At 39.2% G+C, this 25,792-nt stretch overlaps 1 protein-coding gene across 3 annotated transcripts in view; it reads left to right on the forward strand.

Annotated features, from left to right (window-relative positions):
- The first annotated feature begins 2,008 nt into the window (after positions 1–2,008).
- dhx36 (DEAH (Asp-Glu-Ala-His) box polypeptide 36) overlaps positions 2,009–25,792 on the forward strand; it is a 33,024-nt gene continuing 9,240 nt past the window's right edge. Inside the window, exons 1-22 of one of the 3 annotated variants that reach the window (XM_015056985.1) lie at positions 2,009–2,175; positions 2,282–2,584; positions 3,291–3,442; positions 3,574–3,657; positions 3,799–4,003; positions 4,376–4,414; positions 4,588–4,758; positions 4,961–5,040; positions 9,313–9,387; positions 10,242–10,408; positions 10,513–10,594; positions 11,183–11,323; positions 13,627–13,732; positions 18,643–18,730; positions 19,215–19,270; positions 19,352–19,416; positions 19,785–19,928; positions 20,805–20,922; positions 23,184–23,282; positions 24,841–25,014; positions 25,179–25,265; positions 25,364–25,447. In XM_015056985.1, coding sequence (XP_014912471.1) covers positions 2,318–2,584; positions 3,291–3,442; positions 3,574–3,657; positions 3,799–4,003; positions 4,376–4,414; positions 4,588–4,758; positions 4,961–5,040; positions 9,313–9,387; positions 10,242–10,408; positions 10,513–10,594; positions 11,183–11,323; positions 13,627–13,732; positions 18,643–18,730; positions 19,215–19,270; positions 19,352–19,416; positions 19,785–19,928; positions 20,805–20,922; positions 23,184–23,282; positions 24,841–25,014; positions 25,179–25,265; positions 25,364–25,447 — 2,484 coding nt within the window. In that variant the 5' untranslated portion in view covers positions 2,009–2,175; positions 2,282–2,317. Of the gene's footprint in view, positions 2,585–3,290; positions 3,443–3,573; positions 3,658–3,798; positions 4,004–4,375; positions 4,415–4,587; positions 4,759–4,960; positions 5,041–9,312; positions 9,388–10,241; positions 10,409–10,512; positions 10,595–11,182; positions 11,324–13,626; positions 13,733–18,642; positions 18,731–19,214; positions 19,271–19,351; positions 19,417–19,784; positions 19,929–20,804; positions 20,923–23,183; positions 23,283–24,840; positions 25,015–25,178; positions 25,266–25,363; positions 25,448–25,792 lie in introns of all 3 variants that reach the window. The other 2 variants (XM_015056984.1, XM_015056982.1) reach the window with 2 other exon arrangements.

Consider the following 25,792-nt stretch of genomic DNA (forward strand, 5'->3'; position numbering starts at 1 on the left):
TATATATATTTATAATTGGTACTGCTGATTTGATTAATAACAAGAACAAATGTTCATGCTGCAGGAGTGTTTTAAACATTATCCTGTCTTTATAATGGGGTCAAAAAAATTCCTGTCTCTCTTGTCGTTTTAACTGAATGAATCCCAGTTTTCCTTTTTTAAAGGTTTCTGTTTTGCATTTTCATTTTGTAAATATTTGTCTTTTTTAAAGTTCTGACGACGGCTTTCTTCATTCTACTTTTTCATATTGCCAACCTGAGCCGCTGACCTCTGCAGCTCCTCTGAAGGTGAAATGGCCTCTTGTCAGTCATTTGAAATTAAAAAATAACAAAGACGACAAAATAATTATTGGATCATTTAACAACTTGCGTTCATTTATTTATGTAATGCATCTTTTTTTCAACCTACCAAATGCTTGAAATTTGATAGTGCCACATATCGGTAGGGAAAACTAATTATCAGGTCGCCATTTTGAACTCGGCTCAGACATTCCCAGGCAACTAAGAGTCCTCCAGCGATCTTCGCTTTGTAAATAAGACCATAAACTTGAGTGCAATCGCCTGAATATGTTGAGTGTAAAGTGCTTTAAGTGCTCCGTAAGATTAGAAAAACACCAGACAAGTGTGTTCGGTTCCCATTTCCATTTGTATGGAAGAAAAAGAGAAAATAAATTAACCATATCAATGACATAAGTAGATTAGAGGAAGAAATTGTCATTGCAGGTTTTCAAGACCTTCCTAATGGGAGAGAATATGAGGCTTTTAGCATCTTCGTACATCTTCTTGCATTACAATTGCAAAAGTAAAAGAATATTGGTTTAATTTTAGTTTTTCGTGATCCTGATGCACCCTGACTTGTTTCAACAACATGACTATTCGGTGAGCCGCGCTCTCTCTGCACTGTCCGTAGGTGTGAGTGTTTGTGTGCATGGCTGTTTCTCTTGTGTGTCTCTGTGTGGCCCTGTGATGGATTAATAACGACCCAATGAGATTCTGCGCTGCCCCTAAAAGTTCAGTGGACTAACTTTGAGTTTTAACGAAAACTTAACCAAAGTCAACATATATTGGCTCATCTTTTTTCAGTTGAATGTACTTAAGAAAACCTCTGTTACTCGCTAAGGAATGAAAACGCATCCAACGTATTAAGATGAAAATCACTCATTTAGGTTTTTAATACAATGCACACAACTTGAGAGTTTACAGAATAGCACATTCATGCACAGGTCAGAGTAAAAGCTCTGTAAGATACAGTCCACACATCGTTTATACCCCAAGGACAAAGAGTCATAAACACAAGAGAGACAGCAAGGCTCCCTTGCAGGTGCAAAAAAACATTTCCAGGACAGCTAACCTAGGCTTTGTAAATTAAACAGGTTCATATGGTGACTGGTCGTAAGCATTAAGGTTAAAAAAAATAAATAAATATAAAAAAAATAAAAAAACACAATTCTAGCATCATATTTTCTAAAATTCTCTGTGAAAAGTTTCAACGTCCCCTGTGTTGTCTTATGGTGTCGTAGACTGCAGTGATTTCCAGTGTAAGATAACTAGATGATAGGTTTGTTATTTGGGTAATATAAAACTGAGTTCATTTGTAAGGGGGGTGGAATGTGGCAAATTTTTATTTCAGTCTAGAGAGTCTTAGGACTTTGTTAACCTGATGTCATGTTATGTCTGGTTTAATCTAATCTTTAGATTAGATTAAACCAGGGCCAGTTACTGGGCCAGTTACTGTTTGAAATGACCTTGGTGGAACAAAGATCCAGACAGTTTCACACACTTTGTTCCGCCTTTATAATTTTTTCCCCCCTTACTGTTTGTAAAAAACAAAAAAAAAACAAAAACAAAACTGATGTGTTTGCCTGCTGGCATAGCTCTCATTTTGAGCTATTCAACAGTGTGTAATTTATGAGCTCTTAATATTTTGCATATTATTAAACCTGGCGGAGTGATTTTCACCTTAGTAGCATCTCCTCCCCCCTCACAACATTTCAGAGGCGTGAGCGCTACGTCAACATGCAGCGGCTCTACACCGCATACGTCATATTCATGCGACACGCCGGACAGAAAACAGCAATTGTTGGCTGCTTTTGTACTTTGTTTGCTGCGTCTTGTTTATTTATCGAGTGAATGCGTTTTGGTACCTCTACCAGTTAGTGAACTGACAAAGATAGCGGTAGGTTTTTCTTTTTACAGCTTGTAAAATGCACCAATTCAGCCGGTGCTAGTTAATCCAAGCTGCGTTAACGTGCTCCTTCCTACATGTGTTGTGACAGTGACAGGTTTTACGTTTAGTGCGTTTTCTTGCTCACGGCGGTATGAGTTATTGTTACGGCGGTGGAGGTGGAAGAAGAAGCAGAAAAGGAGGTAGAGGGTACAGGGATGGGAGCAGAGAGAGACTGGACAGAGAAGGAGGAGGAGGCGGTGGGAGAGGTTTCAGAGGACACGGTTCCGACTTCGACCAGGACCGAGGAGCAGGAGGAGGTCAGAGGGACCGTCCTCCTCCACACCTGAGGGGCCGGGAGATTGGTTTGTGGTACGCGCGGTATGGAGCCGTGAGGAGGAAACAAGCGGACCGCAGATCGGTATGAGCCTTGCTGGTTGACTCTTGGTCGCTTGAGCTATGTAATGTTTTCTCCTACACCAATTTGACACAGCTTTATGATCATTTGTCTAATGGTGTGCTAACCCCCTTTTATTGCCTTAACAGCTGTGATGTATTGACATTGGACACCAAAGGGTTTGATGTGTTTTCAGATTTGAAACCCTCACCATTTGGACGTTTTTTGAACTTGCTCAAATCATTAGGCTCGCCTGTTTCTCCCCACTTCTTTCACAGCAGCTTTTAGGACCAAATTCTTACTTACTGCCTTATTTATTAAATTTGTTATCATGACAGGCCTAATTTCACTTCCCTTTCTACACCTTGATAAAGACAACTACACTACTCTCCCTCTCCTCTCCCTTCAGAAACAAATGGCAACAAGATGCAAATTTATATCGGTTGTGAATATCGGGCCAGTTTTATTTATCGGACTATAAAATGACACATTTTGTCCAATACCAATGTTGGTCCCATCTCTCTTTCCTGTGGACTGGATGTGCTTAGTAGGTTGGTGAAACACAACTATTGTGTAATGTATTTGTTCCAAGCTAGAATGCAATGCCCGCCTGGTGCTGTGATTAGTTAGAAAAGTCAAGTAGAACCTTTTAGAGATACAAAGTGCAGTAGCAACATATGTATATATATATATATATGTTTTTTTCCCCTCTTTCTTCATATGTGTGCAGCGGGCCGTGGTCCATATGGACGAGGCCAGAGAGGAACACATCACCAAGCTCCTTAACTCTGTCCAGAGTGACCCAACTAGAGACAGCAGGGACGCACAGTCCTCATCGTCTGACGCCTGGCGGACAGCAGCCAGCAGTAGCAGCAGCCACTGGTGAGAGCTGCCAGTGACTTCCGCTGTGCACTCACTCACTGCCAAGCTTACGATGTAAAAGGATGTATGAAGTCAGATTATTTGAGTTTCTGTAGCTGATGTTGTGTCTCATTACCATGTTGTGAAATCAGTTACTTTGACGGGGATATGCCTGAAGAAGAGAAGCGGAAATTGGAGGAAGGGGAACAGAAGAAAACAAGCCGCACATCTCAACGGTACGTTATGTTGTCATATTTAAATTAAAATATACTTTTGAAAGTAATTTTTTTCAAATCATATAAAAAGAATAACTAAACTTGTCATCCTAATGTGTGTGTTATTTAATGTTTTTTTTTTTCTTTTTTTTTTCTTTTCAGTGGCTCCTCTACAGCAGCTAAAGATGAACCTCCAGACAACTGGGACGAAGATGATGAGGACGACGTGGAGAAAGAAAAACCGATGAGCGAAGACGAGGATCTGGAGTTCTTATTTCAGGAAGTAGTCAGAGATGCATCAGTGGATGAAGACTTGAAAAGAGATTTGCAAAGCAAAAAAACAGATCGAAATTACAAAGAAATGTTGGTAAGTGTGTAAATATGAAGTTTTAATTTGCTGTCAACAAAATGTCCAATACATTCTTTTTTTTTTTTTTTTTTTCAAAGTACAATGTACTACTGTAGAGACATTTTCTACAGAAAACTTGGCATAGAGTTTCACCAACATTGTGTAAGCAGGATGTTAAAATTTCAGGTTTAAAAGTTTAATTTTCAAGTGCAAAATAGGACATGCATTGTTGACAAACTGTACTGCTGAATTTTGCTGCGTGAAGTGATGAGGCTGGAGTTGAAAGCAGAATATGTAAAGTGTGAATTGTTAATGTTTAAATAAAATTTGATGATGATTTTGAAATTGTACAAAGAAACAAAAACCTACTCTTCATCTTTTCATCTCTAGAAATTCAGGGAAAAACTACCATCATATGGAAAGAAAGAGGCAAGTACTGCTGCTTTATCTTCCGTTTAAGCAGTTACTTTGCAACTCACCATTAAAAACGTGTTGCATAATAAAAAACATACATATTTCTTTCTTTCTTTGTTTTTTGTTTTTTTTCACAACCTCTTAATTTCGTCCTTTCCGTCTCCCCGCATCTCTGATTTGATCCACAGGATCTGGTGCGGCTCATCAACTCCAACCGCGTCTTGGTGGTCAGCGGGGAGACGGGGTGCGGAAAGACCACTCAGGTCACCCAGTTCATCCTGGACGACCACATCAGCAGAGGCCGGGGCTCGACGTGCCGCGTGGTCTGCACGCAGCCCCGCCGCATCAGCGCCATCTCCGTAGGTTTTCTGCAGCCCTGCATACGTTGACTCATAAGTTCTGGTTTGTCTACTGATGAGGAATGTTGTTGCCTCGCAAAATTCGGTTTGCTAAATTTCATGCATGACTTGTCCTGATAAAACAGTTTTTTTTTTGTTTTTTTTTTATGCAGGCTCTTTTCTTCAGTGGAATTGTGTGTGTGTGTGTGTTTTTTCCTGTCAGGTAGCAGAGCGTGTAGCTGCAGAGAGAGCAGAAAGTGTAGGAAATGGAAATTCCTGTGGTTACCAAATACGCCTGCAGAGGTAAGATTTTTCTACCTAATGACTGCTGATGCATGAAATGGAGGTAATGGATTTGACTTTAAAAAGCTCACTATGTATTTAGCTGTCAGAAAACACAGTTTTTATGTCCTCTGATTATGTGATCCTTAACCTGTTTCCGATTTAAACTTCATGCCGGCTTCAGTTATCAGAGCAAAGCCAATCATGACTTCATAAACGGACAATTATTTTAATCCGCAGCATAAACCTTATGCCTAAATTACAGATAAATCTAAGATAAATATTCAGCTTCTTGGAACCAGATGTTCAAGCTGAGCTGCATCGTCTGGTGGTTTTTAAAAATACACCAAAATTTAAGTAATGGTGGGAAGCACAGATGCCTGATCTGAATAAATGAGGAACGTCCTGAGAGAAAAAATATATATTTGTACGTTTTGCTTAATCTTGTATAGAAATTTTTGTTTTAGTGGATTGTGTTTCTTTCGGTCGTCGATATTTCAATTAGAGTCAAATGCCTTAAAGATAATTGGACACTGCATCAAAGTGCAGACAGACAGTAACTTAAATATGCCCTAGGAGTTATTAATGTCGTTAGTGCATCTGAATGAATGTTTTTAAGTCAGGCATCTGATCTGATCTGAACAGAGCGGTGCTCATCTAGCTGAAAAACAAAACAACAAAAGCCAGAGAATAATACTTGCAATGATAGTAGTAAAAATCAATTTAAGAACTGAAGACAGCTTCTACGAAGGTCTGGCTTAGCATCAAACAAAGACGTCAAACCTTTCATCTGAGGCTTTATTGCTCGCTGAGGATTCTCAACAGCATATTGCAGGTGAAAGCTAATTGAAGCAAAAACAAATTGATAAATCTCAGAAGAAAACGGTTTTATCTGGCGTGAGTCAGGATACAGAAACTTGAGCTTTCTAAAATAAATGATACATAATTGTCTTTTTTTTTTCCTTGCACCAGAATATGTAGTTGTGATTCATCCACTTTTCTTATAAAATGACTTTAAATCTGTCCCACCACCAAGCTTAAATGCTAGGTGAATTTAAGACGGTGTTCTTTTGAGATGCATTTGTGAAGGTGCTGCTGCGCTTTGACTGCTCACTGTTGTGGTCTCACAGAGCACAGCGGTGAACGGTGTGATACTGCTTTGTTAAACCTCTAATGATGCACCAGGTTTACTTAGAAAAAAAAAAAAACAGAAAAGCTGACATGAAAACTTTACAGCCTTGCTCCTTTTATTCCCTCATTGTGTAATCTAGTTCTGTTACCAGAACCTTGCTGCATTTAAAGAAGTAGACTGTGCTGCAAACTGAATGCTCATTGTTTTAAGGGCTATTAAAACACACAGAATTGAGAATTATTTCCAACAATATTGGAGGTACAAACTTATGAGATGGCACAGACGATAATAATGCAGTCACGATACGACTTGCGATTAAACACATATACTTAAACAGTGTTGATGTCCTCCTTCTTTTGGTTCATAGCTCATTATCTGGGTGTGCGTTTGCTGTCGTTCCATCTGCTGGGGGGGAAAAAAAACGAACAGTTTCTCTCTCAACAGAATGGTTTTATTGTAATCTCTTCTGGCCTACATCTATTCTTCTTCTTATGCTTTTGTTATTGGCTTGACCACCTGTTGCGTCAAACAAGTGTCACCAAATAAATTACATAGGATGGAGAGACTGAATGTCTACTATTTTATAATCAGCTGACATTTATTGTCATCTTGGAATTTCTTGGAGACGTGCAAATTTGCTTACAGCTACATTACAACGATGTTAAATTTCAACATGTTGTGAAGTCAAAGCAAACTTGCAGCCAGACTTATTTGCATGTTGTAATACAATCAAGAAGACATGAAAATGAATGTTCACAGACGACACCCCCTGTCTAATCTGACTGAGCTTAAGCTAACTTGCAAAAATAAGTAAGTAAAGAGTTTACATCTGTAAACACAGTTAAAGCCAGTTCTATATAGTTTTCTACTATCCTTGAAAAGTCTTAAATTCATGTATCTATAATTAAGGCCATAAAATGTCTTTAAATTCATAAAAAAAAAAAAAAAAAGCATGTTGGCCTTAAATTTGTTAACCACAGGTCTTAAATTTTGGGCTGGTAGGACTATTTAATCTTGTTAATCAAGATATATGTAGTTTTCTGTCAGGCCAAAGCTCGAGACATCTTCACTGCATTCAGGAGTTGGTTGATGCTACCGCTAGCTAGCTACTTGTACTTACCTTGCTACAAGCTAGTCAGCTTTTTAGCGTCTATCATGAGTAAGTGCAAGTTTGTCACCGTTTGGCCGGACGATGTTCGTTTTCTTGATTACAGCATCTTCCCCCAACCATTCCCTATATTTACAGTTTTTATTTATTTTCTTTTGTTAAATCAAGGTGGCATTGGGGAAGTCTTAAAAAGGCTTAAATTCTACTTGCTAAAAACCTGCAGAAACCCTGCGGAAGCACATTGAGAATTTCAAAAACTGTCATTTTCCTTTTCGCTTATAAAATTGTCATAAAATTGCAATCCGTTATAAAGTTTTGTCCATGCGGTGTGACAGAATGTGAAAAAGCCCAAATATTTTAGAAAGGAGCTGTACGAACCAGAATGCCATCAATAATACACAAGTGACAGGCCTATCATTGACAGCTGACGGCACTTCTCTTTCTGTTTTATTAAAGGAATATTGTTGCATTTAAATACCGCTGAAAAAGCAAACAATGTAACTAATGGGGTAGCTAATGAGGTAGCACGGAGCGACATTAACATCCACAAACAAGGTCTGGCTCACTCGGAAATAAAAGGCGACTGGACTGTCTCAGTCTCTGTTGAGGTCGAGTTGCCGACCAGGCAAAGTAGACTTGTGTTTGGAGGACGAGGCGGATCATTGTTTGCAGTGTGAACAACGAGACGACCTCACAGCAGACCTGTTACAGGGCAGCGCTGTGCTGTAGAAATGAATTTGTGGCGCCGCGCAGAGCTCTAAGTGTCGAGGCTGTTAGAAGCACAGCCGCTTTTATTTTCCCTGCAGCGTTTCTGCTGCCTATTAGGACCTTCTAAATGCTAAATAGTCTGCCGTGTGTCTGAATGGGGAGAAATCTCGCCATACTCCTGTTCCCGTTTGTGCATGTTTTTATTTATTTTTTATTTTTAAAAGCTTCCAACTCTTTTTGGCTCACTGCCTCGGTTGTTTTCGTTCTGCTCTGACCCTGCGAATATGCGATTCTTTCCTGAGCTCAAGGTTATTGCTTCAGTGTTACTTTTTCCTAGATAATTGTCAGAAATCTTTTTTTTTGTTGTTGTTGTTTTTTAAATGTCACACTTGAATTAATTATACAACAAAGCTGTCAGTGAAGTTCAGCTGCCGAGGAGATGCAGTTGGCGGTTTTGTTTCAAGAGGCAAAATGAATCAGAAGGATAAACTTTTAAACAATGAGAAACATCCTGGTGAAATTATGAAATCAAACCAGTGTGAATAATTAGCATTGCCTTTCCTCATCCCAGTTCAAGTTCTCTCTAGAGCTCATGTCACGAAGTAAATTATTAATCTAGTTAAAACTATTTTCCTTTTTTCTCAACAAGATTAAAAAAAATATTAACACCAGGAGAGAAAAAAAAAAGTTTTTTCTCTTCCACCATGAGAAACAAAAGGATAAAATCAGTTATGTTAAATTGTATCTCTTAAAACTTCGACTGAAAAGAAAACTATCACGGTTTCCTGGCTGAAGCCGCAGACCGCCCAAACAGTGTCTCAATGGGAGAAGAGGGCGAGGGAAGTGTATTATATGGAGCAACAAAAAAAAAAAAAAAGCAAAACCGCAGGTGAAAGTGACATATTTAAAGAAAAAGAAATAGTTCCCCATTCAAACATTTATTTCAAACTCCAACTGAGTCTGTATGAATTGCGTTTGCTATGCTGGAGGAAATATTCCTCTATATTTTTCGCTCTTTTTAACTGCGGACAAACAAAACCCCTCCATGGAGCGTTAAGGTACCAGTGGCTCTATATGCATTATAACAATTATGTACAATGTTTGTTCTGTCAATGTTGAATCTATAAAACCCCTTTGCCACATGTTGTGGTTTGCAGTTACCCAACCTGTGGCATTTCATGGAACAACAAACTCAACTTTATGCGACGGAACTCGCGCTTTACTGGTGGAAGTGGTATTAGAGAAATATCCATTTTGTCTCCTCTCTGCACCAGCCCTAATTTGTGTCATCTGGAAAACGTAAAGCCTTTCTTATGTCTCATCTTTTCCTCCTCACATTTCACAGCCGGTTACCACGGAGACAAGGTTCAATACTGTACTGTACAACAGGAATTATTCTTCAGTGGCTCCGCTCTGATCCGTAAGTCTGATCCCATCTTTCACTTTCTCACCGTCATCACCCGCTCCGAGCTTCTGCTTGTCGCACATCCTTTCTTTGTCTTGATTTTATATTTTATATATATTATTTTTATCTGCCAAAGTCATTAGCATGAGTCTCCATACTGACAGGGAAATAAAGACGCATGTACACTGAGATCTTCTGTTGACTCATCCCTCTTTGCTCTTCGTTACTTTCTGAGCCACTTAGATTAACAAGAGGGTCTTAGTGAAATGCCAACTTTTCCTTGATGTTCAACTTTAGTGAATATTTTGAAGACTTTAATTGAGAGACCAAAACATTTGATGAAGAATTTCTCTCGCTTAATCTGTGGATTGTATATGCAAAAAAAAATAACAACTTAAAACTGCAGCAAATGCCATTCGTACAGATGCTTGAAATCCTTGAGTTTAATTTAGGTGTTTTCAAAGTTTGGAAAGTGCTCGATATTCAAACTGCACAGTTCTTTAATAATTTAATGCTTGATTACGCTTCTTCACAGTTGGGGCCAGATATTTTGACACGCCCAATAAAACGACAAACATATATTTTTTTTTCTCACTGTCTGAATTTAAATCAGACCAAACATTTCTGGTTTTAGATCAGATACAATTACCAAGATTATTTCTATTTACTAATTGCCAGAAAACAATCTAATTTTTAGAGATTTCTTTTTTTTTTTTTTTCGTAGCTTTCTTTGCATGGTGTGTTCAAGCGTCTAATTTGAGCAGAAATATGCACAAACCCTGACGAAAGGCCGACGATAATCCTTACAGATTAGCCCGTCCCTCGACCTAAAAATCAAACTCCTAATCTAATCTCCCGTGTTTTCTTAGGTTGTTATCCAGTGTCAGTCATCTTGTGCTGGACGAGATCCACGAGAGAAACCTGCAGTCTGACGTTTTGCTTGTCATCGTGAAGGAATTGCTCAATCTCCGAGATGACCTCAAGGTCATCCTGATGAGTGCCACCCTCAACGCAGAAAAGTTCTCTAAATATTTTGGTATGACGCCTCCAATCTACGCAGTGTTGTGTTACACAGAAACAATTATTCTCACCTCTTTTCCCTGTTTTTTATTTTTATTTTTATTTTTATTTTTTTTAAAGACCAATGTCCAATGATCCACATCCCTGGGTTAGCCTTCCCAGTGGAAGAGTTCCTACTGGAAGACATCATTGAGATGACCAGGTACTATTGCTAAACACCTGAATTATTACAATATTCTGGTAATATTTTTTTTAAATGTTTTATTCTCACATCTGTGTTTTAAAGAATCTGTAGTCACTAGCTGCGTTTTCATTACAGATGTGTGCAAAAATTTGTCAATATTCTGCTAATGTTGGAAAACACACACAATTTCATCAAAAAACGTATGCCGTGCCTTGATCCTACAACTACTTCCTGTCATCTTCTTCTTCATGATTTGCACCACTGCAATGTCTGGTTGTTGATGGTGTGATTTTTCCTTTGCAGTTGTGCAAAATAAACCAATTTTGATAAAGCTGAAAAAAACCCACCTCATCCTAGTGCCAAAACTTGTGCTACAAAATGCCGCTCTGTGGCTGGAAAATGCATACTACCGGCCCTTTAAAGCATGCACAGGCTCAACGTAGCAGCTTTGACTTCCTAGGCAGTCAAACACTTCCTTAGACATACGTGGGGCTTCAGTGATTGATTTCAGCATCGCAGCTTGTGACAAACGGATTGATACAAATGCATCCAGTCATAAACGTCCACTTTGTGTGCTCTAACGGGACGATTTGTCTCTTCTGACAGATATCGTCCGCAGAATCAGGACCGTCGGCCTGCGTGGAAGAGACGCTTTTGGCAGGGCCACCAATCCAGATCGGAGAAGGAGGAGAAGGAGGAGGAGTATAAGGAGAGCTGGCCATGTTACGCACGAACGCTGCAGGGCAGGTGGGTTATTTTGTTTGGACGCAGTTTGAAACCAGGCGTTTCAACTGTAGCTGCTTCATGACCCAGTATGGCTATTGACAGCTTTTATTTATTTAATAAAATAATGATTATCTCTGACATACTATTTCTGTCATTACTGTCACATTTAGCAAATAGAAATAATTTAGGTAATTCTAACTCACCTAAAACAGGAGAGCATTGCTCTGATTTAACTTCACACAGTGAGGGGGGAAAAAAAAAAAGAAGTCTTTTTGTTCTGTGTCTGTAAACCTCCGGTTTCAACCGTGTGTTTCTTTGGGTATAATCGTTCATGAACAAATAGTTTCCCGACAGTTGGAGGGCAATACCTTTTCTTTACCTTCATTATAATTGCTCGGTCTCCAGTGAAGAGACTGTCAGCATAATTACTTGCGCGACACTTTACCCTTTGAAAGTTGATTTAAAAAAACAGCCTCGCCTTGCCTGAGGCTTTGGTACATGGAGATGTAGCTCATTTCCTACAGCAGGCAGTAGCTCTATTATCCCCTTATTTTGTTTAGTTTGGATTAAAGAGACAAATATAAGATCAGCCTCTATTCTGGAGAAGTCGATTTTTTTTTTTCCAGATATAAGTTAAAGGATTGTATCTTTTTTTTTTTTCATTTTCTTTTGTAACTGGAAGAGAAGCATGAGGTTAAATCAGTCTGATTACATCTAAAAGTCCGAGGAGGCGTCTCGTCTTCGTGCTGAATGTTGGCAGGAAGTGTTGAGCAGCAACACACCGTCCATCTGTCCGTTTTCCTAACCTCTTGAGTCCTGTTTAGGGTTCAGGCTGGTGACCTTTTCTGACCTTTGGGTCAATAGTTGACCTCAGAGTCAACGGTTCAACCAGGGTTTAAAATGGATTCAGATTACACACGTACAGGAAATCTGACTGTGAAGAGCATTTCTGTTGTTTCAGTTTGTGTTTGCTCTGTATTCGGGGTATGAAATCCTTGAAAATGCTTGAATTTCAATAGGCTGTCTTCAAAGTTTGGGAAATGCTTGATTTCTTTATGAACTCCTTGAAAGTGCTTGATATGCAAACTGCACAGTTTTGTAATGCAGAGCAATCCAACACGTGATTAAAAGCCTGGATTTTGGGAAACATAATTTACAGCTGAAACCAGAAATTTTAATGCACCCAAATAAAACGACACATTTTTTTCTCACTGTCTGAAGTGAAATCAGACTAAACCTTTCTTGTTTTAGGTTAGTTAGAATTATCAAAATTATTTCTATTTGCTAAATGCCAGAAAACTTATAGGATATTTTTGTAGCTTTCTCTGTATCTTGTGTTCAATCATTTAATCTGAGCAGGAAGGTTTCAATATGATCAATATATATTATTAATATTGGCTCAGTGACTATTGATATGTATAATTGAGATAAAGGTTGGCTTATATTTTGCATGTCAAACAATGCTATTGAAATTTGAAGATTTTTTTAATTAGTGTTTTGCTCTCAAGTTAATAGAGTGAAATATACAACAAAAAGTATATTTCTGGTTTCCTTCGTTCCTGCTGTAGAATGTAGAATCCCATCACAAGATGTTATTAGTAACAGTGATGCACAATTGAAGCGGTCTGTTTGTACTTAATCTGTATAGCCGTTATCTCCAAAGTGTGGCGCTGGAAAAGCGCGAAAATGCACCTTAAAAACGCACGGTCAGCGCTTGAATCTTACAAAAATGTACAAACCCTGAACGCTACAGCTACTGTTTTTAGATGTAAAAATCACAATTCCTCTCCTCGTGCAGCTTGGCTTGCTCCACTGCTGCCCAGAAAGTCTCAAGATATTAATCCTGTATGGTCAGAGCATGATCTGAATTGCTGGCCTGGAATTCAATTTCAAAGCACTCAGAGCTGGGTGGGATTGGCTCGTCTGAGCGCTGCAGGGAGATTTGTGTATCGCCCGTGGTAAGAACAAGCATTAAACATATTCAGAAGTAAAATTATTAACATCACACGCTAAAAATATGAACTGACAGTGAACGCGATTCACTGTCAACAGGGCTGGTTCATATATATTTCTGCGTTGTGTTTTGCCCTTCAGACTGAGGAGAAAATAAAAAAAGCTCTACGGGTTGTTTCTGGTGGAAATCTGTAATTTAAATCCGTCAGAAAACAAAAGAATAAGAAACACCAGTAAATGGGGGGGTTGAGGGGAATAAACGAAACCCTTCTGGCCTCGATGCGACTAGTCAGAGAACAACAGAAGGGCTTTGTTTTCATCCCGACAGATGAGAGGTGGCGACACGTTCAATGTTTGCCAATGTTTTCCAGATACTCTGACAGCACGATCGAGGCGGTGGAGATGTTAGACACCGATGAGAAGATTGATCTGGAGCTGATCCTGGCGCTGATCCGGCACATTGTGCTCAACGAGGGGGTGAGCGTAATCGCGTCTCCAGTTTCAGCGCAGTCAAGAATAGGATTTCCCTTTCTCGAGTAAATCTGTGCCGAGGAAGATTACTTTTTGCAGGCAGCCTCTGATATCGGAGCAGAACAGGCGTCTGCCACTGGAACACGCCTGGAGGATTTTTTTTATTTTTTTTTTTAGGTTTGCGCCGTTCTCCTGACACGTTCAACACCGGCAGTGGCACACGTGGAAAACGGATCCACGTTAAGTAAAAAAAAAAAAAGAAACTTAAGAGGTGACACGGCTGCTTGAGCTGGAAAAGGAGAGAGGCAGAGGAGAGCAGATGGAGGGAACGGGGCGAGCTTCCAAACACAGAGTGACTTTAGATCAGAGAAAATGACACCGATCCTGGCAGCAGATCTGTGCTAATGAGTGATGGAGCAGATGCTCTGCCGCTACACGTCCACTTCTCCCTCCCTCCATCCCCCTTTTTTCTTCCTTCCTCCTTCCAGTTCTCATCAGGTTTCATCCTTTCATGTCAGCATCTTTTCACTGCTACTTTTGCAGATTACTAACAGCGGCAATCAGCTCAGCTTATAGGGCCTAATCAATTAGATTATCATTGGATATATGATTATTTGTGTGATTCTAGAAGTGAAGCTGCTTTTAGACTCATTACACGCAGTGTTGTTTTTCAACCAGCGCCTGTATCTGCTCATTTTGAAAATTGTCGCTCGCATCTAATCAGAAATTATTTAAATTTTATATAAGAAGGATTTTTGGTTCAGAAATATGAATATATGCGTTATCATGGAAGAGAGCTGACTTGAAGTTTGTCATTACCAATCAGAGCAAGCTAAAATAAAAAGTAATTACTTAAGAAGCTGATGATTCGTAGAGAGCTGTATCCATAAGCCTGTCAATCAATAAGCAATTAATCACATGATAAATTGAAATAAGCTTGATTTATTTATGGTTTCAGTTGAGTGTGTGTTTTTTTTATTTCCTTTTTATTGATTGTGTTTTGGTTGTTGTGTTTTATTGTGGAAGTTTAGCATGTCTTCCAGTTCCAGTGTGAAGTTTATTTGTCTTTGAGAGAGGGAACATGCATTATTACCATCATCATCAATATTAGCTAAAACTGGCCTCAAAACAACAATAATGCCGCGTATTGCAAATAATTTCTAGGACAATTTATCGTCCTACAAAATTTATTACTGTGACACGCCTACGTATCCAAGGATATAATTGCAGAAATGAGTGGAACAATATATATATATATTTTTAAAGAAAGTTTGGAAGAGGATTTTAAACTGAAGATTATTTAAGAGTTTGGGGGACATGAAAGAAGTTGTGGACTGTAACCGAGGTCAGTGCTTCAAGAGCTGCCTCACAAAGACATAAACTACAAAAATCACATTACTCATATAAAACTGGTTCTTAACCAGAAACGATATTCAAAACATGTCCCCTGTTAACATCAAAATTAACAGAAATAAATGCATAAAAGTATATGTGGATAAATTGTGTATATACCTTTCGCTTTTTGTATCGGGGTGTTTGTACATCTTTAAAAAGACCTTCATATATCTAAAATTAAGGCCTTAGAAAATCTTAAATTATTTAAAAAAGATTATTAATTGGCCTTAAATACGTTAATTATAGGTCTTCAAATTTTTTGACGTAACTGGATTGTTTATTCTTGTATGTTCATGTGTATGTAGTTTTCTGTCAGGTCTGAGTTGCACACAGACGTCTTAATTGCTACTTGAAGCAGTTGAGGCTAGCTAGCTAGCTTTTTTTGTGCCTATCATGCTTAAGTGTTTTTCGCCATTGGCTCACTTCTGTTCCTAATGTTAATGCATGCAACAAAAACCTTAGCACTAAGAGGGTTAAGGCTGTAGAGAACCATATGCAGTGAGAAATGCAAGCCACAACAGACCCCAGAAATTTCACAGTTTATGCTATGATGATCACCCCCCAACCATTCCCTAGATTTATTTTTTTTTCTATCTTAGACTTAATTCAAGGTGGCATTAAAAAAAGTCTGAAGGCGGAACCCCAATGTATGTAAATTTTGAAATAGATGAACTTTAAGTTAGATTTGCCAGAATCGAAACAATAATGTTGAGGATAATATTTCACAGTAATTCAGGAAATGAAACGAAAGCAACTCAGTTTTCCATCGTATTTCTCTCCAAAGCAACGTGGGAACCAGTCGTACTGTTTGTCTGTTTGCGGCCGGCGGCCTTGCCCAAAAGGTGCGAAAGAGTCGAGAAGAAAAAAGGGCGCCTTGGAACAAGGAGTGACTAACTCGGACAGACAGAATAATTACCCTCTCCTATATGTAGCCATATCTCCATCAGTCACGGCGCCACTCAGCCACTCGACCAGTTGATTTGCCGTGGCATTGTCAAACGGCTGGGAGGGAAAGGCGCTGATTCGCCATGACGCGGCTCCGCACCAAGGATATGGCCCGTCTGTCGGGTTTCGCCTGTGATGATTGGTTAATTATATTGAAGGGGTCTATGATTAGACGTTAAGGGGGTTGACATGCGAGCAATAATCACTGCCTGCTAGGTGAAGTTCTGTATGTGGGAGGATCAGTGTGCGTGTTGCCAAATAGTCGCTGAACTGTTTCTTTTTCTTTTTTTTTTCTTTTTTTTTTTTGCTTTGAACTAATCCACTTCTTTGTGTGCCTCAGACTGTAGCTACTGTATATACGCATTTGTACATAACACACTCGTTATCATGCGAGTGCAAGCCTTTGGGAATAATAATTATGTGCAATTAAAAGGCAGAGGTAGTTAATGCTATGAAATAACTTCTTTGTCTGAATATTTTATTTTTATTCCTTTCACCTGATGAATAATTGCTCTTTTTGAAGACTGGGCGTTTTTCTGACTACTTGATTTCACGCTGAGATCCATTTTTGCCTTATTTCAGGTTCCTTGTGCAGCAAATCTTTGCACAGATTTTTAGAGGTTAGACTATTTTTGGTTGTTTTGTGAAATTTTCTTCATGTTTTTTTTATTTTTGCTAAATATGTTTTATTTGTAATAGCAATAAAATGGATATAACATCCAAGGTGGTCAACACTTTTTAAGGGTATTGTATATATTTTTTCGGCATATTACCACCTGTCCATTATATAAAACTGTTAATTTCATGTTATTACCGTTTGTTTACGTGTTGCAGCAGGCATAGGGGACAGGGCGGCCATGTTTGGCTGTGCGTTTAATTGAAGAAGAGACGGATTTTAGCATTGTGGTCAAGACGGTGCTAGTATGCATTGAACAAAATGTTCAAATCTGTTCATCCCTAATACATTTTAAGCAAACCCAACATCAGTGAAGTCTGATAATAAAGCTGCTACAATGTTCTGACAGCAGGGGAAGTAAATGGAGGAATACCTTCCTCTTTGAGATTAATCTGACTGAATATAAAGCTGCTTGTTGACATGCTAGGCTAACATTAGCATGTTTCCTCTTTGTTTTGATGTTGATGATTACCAATTCCAGCATGTTTCATCGCGGATCCGGGTGATTGTGATCAAACAAACAGAGTTTGTGTGAACTGTCTGGCTCTTCATCCTTAGTACGGTTCATGTTTTTTGACTCCTGTCAAATCCTTGCAGAATGTGCAAAAACTTCTCCGCGTAGGTATTTAAACGCCTCGTGTTTTACAGCTGCTTCCAAGGGACTTTTTAATTTTACTTGCATTAGAGCGTGCTGAGGAAGTGAAACAAGGATACTGAGAGCTTCAGTAAGAGCGAGTCAGCAGGTAGAGCATAAACTAAAGGTAATCAAATTACTTTGACTCCGGCAGCGGATCTCTTCACTAATGTTTTTATTCGTTAGTGTTGGATTTCCTCTCCTGTTCGACTAACAAAGTTTTCGCCTCACATGAGATTTTCTGCTTGCTGAAATGTACGAAGAGGAGCGTTTACATCCCAATGTGGCACAACTAGACGGATTGCCGTCTGCCAGCGATGGTGGTGTTTTGAAAGCTGCATGAAGTGTGGCGTAAGACTTTATTAAAACCACAGACACAAGTCATATTTATGTCTAAAAGCCAACCTGCCATATTTTATCTGGCTACATTATTCTGCGGTAGATGCTTCTGGTTCAATCCAGTATTTATTTATTTTTTTCTTATGCAATAAATTTTAAGTGTGAAACAACAATCTTAAGTGCTTTAGTTACAAATGGAAACACTGTGGAGATTTTGATTACTTGCAGGTGTCTGCTATTGCAGCTGTTCAGTAGCTCAGCTAGTTCCTTAGGTTTTTATGCCTTTTTTTGCTTAGAAAAAGGCAGATGAGGCCTTTTTCATCATGTGTTCGATACTTATTCCCTGTTCCGTTCCACTTCATTGAATGTATCTTAATTTATGTGTTCAGTGCTTATATTAACTCCTGTATTTATTTATTTCAGTAGGTTTCCCAAACATGCATTAAAAAAAACTACAAGTCTGATGTAGGAATTATTGGTTTGTCCTTTGATCATTTCCTTGTTTCAGATATTGCAGCGTTATTGTATTAGTTTGGTTTCTCGCCAGGTTGGCCGACATCATCATTTGCAGGCTCTGTCCATGGTTTCCTTACATTGAAACGTCTCTCAGCTGTCATTTGTGTGCATTTTTTTTTGTTTTTTTTTTTTTGCTTTGGTGGTCTGCTTTTCTTTCGTGGTGTCAGAGAGACGTGAGCTGCTGTGCAGCAGAGACTGACCCGTTACAGTAGGATGTCGTAACGATGTTGGCAAGGCGTTCTGTCTCTCATCGAGAGGCCGAAGGGAAGTCGGCCTCGTTGGCTCACCTCGGCTCCTCGATGCTGGGCATTGTGCTCGTTCGTTGTTGTAATGACTATTTAACGGATATTTGGCAGGTTTGCTTTTACCGTAGCCTTTGTTTAAAGACGGCTCTGTAATCGTTTCTGGCAGGAGGGAGCAATCTTGGTTTTCCTGCCTGGCTGGGACAACATTAGCAGTCTCAATGACCTCCTCATGGCGCAGCAGATGTTCCGATCAGGTACGCTCATCTTTTATTCAATGGTTATTGGCTTCGACTTCATTTAACACGAGAGAATAGACAGTTTTGTTTTGTTTTTTTCTCTGATACACCAACAACATTATTTCTTTTTGGTAAGATCCAGAATGAACGAGATTTACAGGTTACATCCTTTAAACAATTTGAAAAATGTCACAGCTTTATAAGCTTCTGATTTTGGTTAATTTGTTAGATTAGGGCTGCAATGATTCATGAAACAATTCGAGTAACTCAATTTTTAAAATGTATCAAGTTTATTAATTAAACTATTTGTCTTTCCATTTGAATTTCCAGCTTATGGGCAACACGTGTTTAAATGTCACTGTTTGCAAAACACACGACCAATTATTATACTTGGATGTAATAAATACAGCACATGTCATGCGTTTACATTTAACTTATCCACCTATTCTATTCTGTTTGCTGCTGCTTTATCTCAGCTTTCCTTTTATATCCGATCTTTCAGAAAGGTTCGTCATCATCCCTCTGCACTCCCTCATGCCCACTGTTAATCAGACGCAGGTAAACTTTCTCTTTGTTCTCTGATCATCCGCCAGTCGACCAAAACATCCCGTTTCATCTTTCCTCTCCAACCTCCTCCAGGTTTTCAAAAGACCCCCGCCAGGAGTTAGAAAGATTGTGATTGCAACCAATATCGCGGAGACCAGGTGTGTATGTTTTGTTTCCATGATTAGTCTCAAGTCCATTACTTCTCTAAGTGCGGCCTTTTTTTTCTCTCTCTCCTTTGCGCTGAGTGCCAGTCATTACCGGGATAAAAGCTAATTGGATGCTAATTAGCATATTTTTCTTGGATTGATCACAAATCCTGTCTCCACAACATGGATGAGAAAGTTTAATTTAGTGTTCACACGGCGCCACATTCACATAAACTGAAGCTGCTCCACCTAACATCTCCTCACTTAATATAGACTCTTCTTGTTAAATATGCTAAAAAGATTTCCATAAACCTTTTTTTTATGATTTCATCAGTTTTTCTCTTTTCTTTCCTGACTTATCCCCCCACCCGTCCTCTCAGCATCACCATAGATGATGTCGTTTATGTGATTGATGGAGGAAAGATTAAGGAGACCAACTTTGACACCGACAACAACATCAGCACCATGACGGCCGAGTGGGTTAGCTTGGCCAACGCCAAACAGAGGAAAGGACGTGCTGGCAGGTACTGGCAGAAGTGGACACTTTGTGCGGCGCGTGGAACTGCTGGCTGCCTTAGCACTGTGAAATTTGTTACAGGCGCATCTTCAACATCGTATCCGTGTCAAGTCAGTAGCCATATTATGCCTGATTTAGATGTTTAATAATGTTAAACATGCTTCTGGTTTGTTTCTCAAATTGGCAACAACAGAACAAAGTATGGCAGTGCCACAGAAATGTGTATAAAATATCCATTTATTTATTTATTTTATTTTAAATAACCATTTGAAATCCACAAATTTGAAAACAAGAAGGAGCCCAATGTTAGCACAAAACATTACATGGAGAGAGGCAGGTTTGAGACTGGGGTTGGGCAAAATTACAAATGCTACCTTTGGGCCACGTATGATACACTTTATTTAAAAAAACAAAAAGAAATTCAGAAGGGCATTTTTTTTTTGTCTGGAAGAAATAGGCAGGTGCTCTAGCACCACCTGGTGTCTGTCTGTGCATGTCCCTGACCTTTACATTTAGATATATATTTTAAAACATTTAGAATAAAGACACCTTTCCCATTAATCCGTCTACGTATCGCGCACTAGAACAGGATCTCTTCAACCAGCTCACATCTTACTGCTTCCCCATCTGCAAACACAGAGAGGCAAAGTTCAGACACACCCAGGTTGGTTCGTGTCTCTGCGACTTGAGATGTCGGTTCTGTTCGGTTGCTCTGACATCAAAGTGCAGCAAGGCCCAATTAGCAGGAGCCGCTTACTGTGTGCAGTTTCATCCCACTGATTTCTCAAATTAAGCCCTTGTCACAGGACTGATATAACATGTAATCTTTTTCTCCCTTCTCTCTCTGGTTCTTTTTTTTTTTTTTTTTTTTACATACATCCAGGGTGCAACCAGGAAAGTGCTATCATCTGTACAATGGGCTTAGGGCCAGCCTGCTGGAAGCCTATCAATTACCTGAAATTATGAGGACACCGCTGGAGGAGCTCTGCTTGCAGATAAAGGTGATGTATGTGGGCAGAAAGAGATTGGCTTTGGCTGAGGAACCGAACTGAAGGGAGGTTTGCTTCAGTACCAGTCAGAAATGTACAAGCAGCATAAGAATCAATGTGCTTCATTTGTGCTTCTTTTCCAAGCATGTGAATATTTAATTTTTAGAATTTTCCAACTATTCCCGTGAATGTAGAAGTTTGAATTTAATGTAAATTTTCTCTTATCCACACAGGATTAAAATTCTGCATGCACGCTCAAATATAAACATGCAACCTCATTAATGGCTTTTGTTTAATGTTCTAGCATAATTCTAGCTGGATATTTGACCACCTTTTTATCTTAAACTGTGGACCTTGTTTAAACAAATCAAAAGGGCTTTTCTGCCATATGCTTTGTTTTTAGACAGTCCACACAGGGTTGGGTCATTACAGAATCACTGTCCAGTTCTGTCCAATTTTCACTTTTGAAATGCACACAGTGTCTGCACATCCTTGAAAAGTCTTAAATTCATGCATATAAAATTGAGGCCATAAAATGTCTTAAATTAATTTAAAAAATGTAAGTTGGCCTTAAATACACTAATCATAGATTGTAAATTTTGCCGTGGCATGGCTATTTAATCTTATTTGTAGTTGTTTAATTCTTGCAGGACACTCTAGGCATCGCTAGCTAGTTGCTAATACAACCTTGCTAGCTAGCTATTTTCTAACATGGGTAAGTGCAAATGTGTGACCAGTTGGCTGGACAAGGTCTGTTTTTACTTGTGTTGCCAGCCCATACAAGTCAGCAGGATTCCCCCAGTCATCCCCTAATTTATAGTTTTTTCTGGCCTAAATTTCATTCAAGGTAGCATTAAAAAGATCTTAAAACGTCTTAAATTTGACTTACTATTTGCATCTTTACAGTTTCTTTCACAGCTTGCAACCTCTCAGTCATGGAAGTGTAAAACTCATCTTCCAGACGTGACGAGCTTCAGCCTTGATGGATCATGGATTTTTTTTTTTTTTTTCGACCCAGTCTTAATTACTTCTATTTATGAGAGGTCACGTTTTGGGTCAGATAAATAAGCCTTAGTTGCAATTGGGTGTTGATCCCCAACACACACCACAGCCAGTTTTTACGTGCATAAAGCATGCCGACATCCAGCTTCCAGAAACGCTGCGGCATCGTTGGAAATGCATGGACCGTGTTTAAAGGCTATGCCAGTTTATCCGCTGCCGCTTCTGCAAAATTACAGCAATCAGATTTGCAACAAGAATTATGCCAAAAAAAAAGTATTAATATCTACAGAAATCCCCTGATTTGCAGTTTTCTAACAGACATTTATCCTACTTTATGTGTTGTATCAGTATTCCAACCAAGCGTGAAGGATTAGTCAGTGCTGATGGGGTTTGGTTCTCTTTTGTTAATGAGGATTGAGGAAGGACATCCCAGACTGACTCACGACCCTTTTCCAACTGTTTCTGTTTTTTTTTTACATACAGTGTAATCACATCTGTTTATTGCCTCTTTCTCGTACATGAACATCTCTCTCTCTTTTTTTCCTCTGTTGGCTGCTTGCTGCTGTTTGTCTCTTTGAATCCTCGTAGTGCACTCGAAAGTGTTTAAAGCATCGCTAATGGAACATAAAGCCAAAGTTCATTCAGTTCTGGTGTTTGCAGAGATTGTTCTCACCAGCAGCTTTATTGTATGGGACTTCAAGCGTGCATCTTCCTGCAGCCTCAGTTCAATAAATTTGAGTGTGTGTGTGTGTGTGTGTGTGTGTATAATATGTTTTTTTTTTTTTTCAAAGCTGGTGGGTGAGAGGCTGACTAATGCGTCAGACTAACCTCAGAGTGACAGACACTCTGACAACATGCAGACCCCAGGCTGAATCTCTAATGCACAGACACTCCGTCTCTCCCACACCCCACCTTTTTGTCAATTGCAGAGTGGATGTGTGGTTGCTACTTTACTCTTTGGTGAATTTAAAAGTCTGCCTTTTTTTTTTTTGATGTGGAAATGAATGCACTTTAAGTGAATGTGGACATTCATAGAATCAGCTCTTATCACAAATTCTCTCTTTCTGGCACTAAGGGAATCGCATTAAAGCGGCTCCATACAAATGCGTGTCGAGTGGCGCGCGTCCAAACCGCCTTTCGAGTGCGCTTGTCGGACAGAGAGAGATGCACACGAGCCCTAATTTCATGCAATACCCAACAGTTTGGTTTGTAATCTGGTGTGCGATGAAATGCTTCGGCTGACTGGATGAAAATTGATGTACGCCCTTTAGATTCTGAACCTCGGCTCCATTAGTCGATTTCTGGAGAAGGCCTTGGACCCGCCAAGCGAGAAGGCGGTTAACCTCGCCATCAAGAGCCTCACAGACCTGGTAGGAAACTGTAAAGATTACATATAGTTTGTTTCGGGGTTGTGGGGGGATTGACAAGGGATCAAATAGTTCTGTAACTTCATCTCAAGCTGTCTGCACATCTTTAAGACATCTTAAATCCCCATGTCTAAAATAAAGCATTAAAATGTTTTAAATTCATAAAAAAAAAAGTTAGTTGGCCTTATGTCGTTTTAAATTTTGCCTTGGTAGGATTATATACAAATATAATTGCTGTATAGATACTAACAATCCTTGTAACAGCAGTTTAGCTTTAAAGAAAAAAACATTTCCACACATTACACAAAAAAATTCAAATCATATCAATATTACAGGAAGGGCAGGAGAGAAAAGAGAAAAATAACTCATCTTATCTTTACTACTGCCCTGTCTATGACATAATTTGCTACATTTCTTCTCGTTTTTAATAAATCAGTCTGTATGTAAGTTAATTGGAGAAGTAATCCTCCCAATTTCATGAATTTCTTCTAGGATCTTTGTTGGTGTGTCCTTATTTCCATATCTCCTCGTAATTTTTTTTTTTTTTTACATTTTTAATAGCTGTTAATGTCATTTTAATCAAATATTTGTCACCAAAGTTCATTTTACAGACGGCACATCCCAGGAATATTGAATGAAAATCATATTAAAAATCCTGACCAGTGATTGTTTGAAAATGTCAGTCTGTTCTTTATCATTTTTAAAGTTATCCAGAGCCACAGTGGAGCCACAGGCTGTGGACTATAACTTTTATTTAAAAGAATATTGGAAAACCGTGCATTACTTTTCTTTGAATTTCACTGTTTTATCATACATGGTATGGGTCTTATAAAGTCCCAGTGACATGCAGATTTTTGATTTGGCAAAATGATAAAATATGAAATAGTTGAAGAAAACTAAATATGTTTCAAAACTCTAAAACACCATGCAGCCTTATGGGATCCAGAGCAACCAGTCCTCACACAACGAGGCATGTTTGTGTCTAGTTTTGGATTATTCATGGTGTTTGAAGTGTACAGATTCCTAACCTTCATCATGAGAGAAGCAAAAGAGAGAAAAAAAACCCACAGTTATCATGTGTGCTTTCATGCCCTAGAATCGATTCTGAGATGTAGAAATTTTTTATGTATATATTAAAAAAAAAAGTTTGGAGACCTTGCCTGAGGGGAGAATTGAGATTTATTGATGTACTGCAAATTTCTGTCTAATACTTAATCAGCAAACTGGCACAGTCACCTTCTATTACCAACTGGTTACCTTGAATGTAACACAGATCAAAAAAATATGAAATTAAACACAGAAACACAACAAATATAATCCCCATTTTCTCTTAAAATCACCCAGTTAAGTTTCATGTTTGATGATGCAATGCTGCTAACCTTATTGCAAAGCTTCTGTTATTAAAACTCAGAAATACTTTCAACGTACTTCTCCTAAAACTTGTTACGCACTTGTCAAACCTCTGCCACTTGATTTTGACGGGTGTCATTAGAAACGCGCCGTCCTGAGCTCAGGGTGACATGAAACGTTTCCCTCTGGTCTTTGTGACGCGTTGCGGCAGAACGCTCTGGACCACGCAGAGAACCTGACGCCGCTGGGTTTCCACCTGGCGCGGCTCCCCGTGGAGCCGCACATCGGCAAGCTGATCCTGTTCGGCGCTCTGCTGGGATGCCTCGACCCCGTGCTCACCATCGCCGCTTCGCTCAGCTTCAAAGACCCTTTCTTCATACCCCTGGTAGGTTGCGCCGCGTCCACAGACATGAAAGCCGACGTCGACAGCAGATGCAAGCACGCACACTTCAGCGCACTGCTGCAATCTGCCTTCTGGCTGTTTTGTTAGTTCTTTTTTATCCATCGTGAATGTTTAAGCATTTTTTTGGAACTGTCCGTCTCTTCTAGGGTAAAGAGAAGATGGCAGACATGAGGAGAAGGACTCTGTCCAGAAACTCAAAGAGTGACCACCTCACTATTGTTTACGCCTTCAAGGTAAATGAATCCCACAGCCTTGACCCTCACTTCGCCTCTTAAGCTGTGACTGTTGGATGACTTAATTACGTCTTAATTTCTCATGCGCCGGCTGCCAGGGATGGCAGGAAGCCAAGCAGCGGGGGTCCAGGTATGAGAGGGAGTACTGCTGGGACAACTTCCTGTCTGCCAACACACTCCAGGTGAGGCTGGCTGATTGCAAACTGTTTCTTTTTTCATTTTTTTTTTTTGCTGTGGAAGAGGGGGGGGGGGGGGATGTAATTCAGTTCAAAGTAATTTGCAGAAGAGCAGCAACACATTTAACTCACAAACATTAAATGATATTAGGCTAAAACTATTATGAGCAACATTTTCAGGACAAAACTAAGAATTCCTATTTTTTTTGTTTTTCACAAATAAAAAAATGTTTCACAAAGCACAGAATGTGTTTTATAGTATCAATAATAAATGTAAAAATGTTAAATTCAGGATTAGCTATTCTGTATGTTGTGGATGTGAAATAAATCTCAACCTTATCAAATAATCTG

This window comes from Poecilia latipinna, unplaced genomic scaffold (assembly GCF_001443285.1).
Source record: "Poecilia latipinna isolate Pla-1442-1.1 unplaced genomic scaffold, P_latipinna-1.0 Scaffold1425, whole genome shotgun sequence".
Taxonomy (NCBI): Eukaryota; Metazoa; Chordata; class Actinopteri; order Cyprinodontiformes; family Poeciliidae; genus Poecilia; species Poecilia latipinna.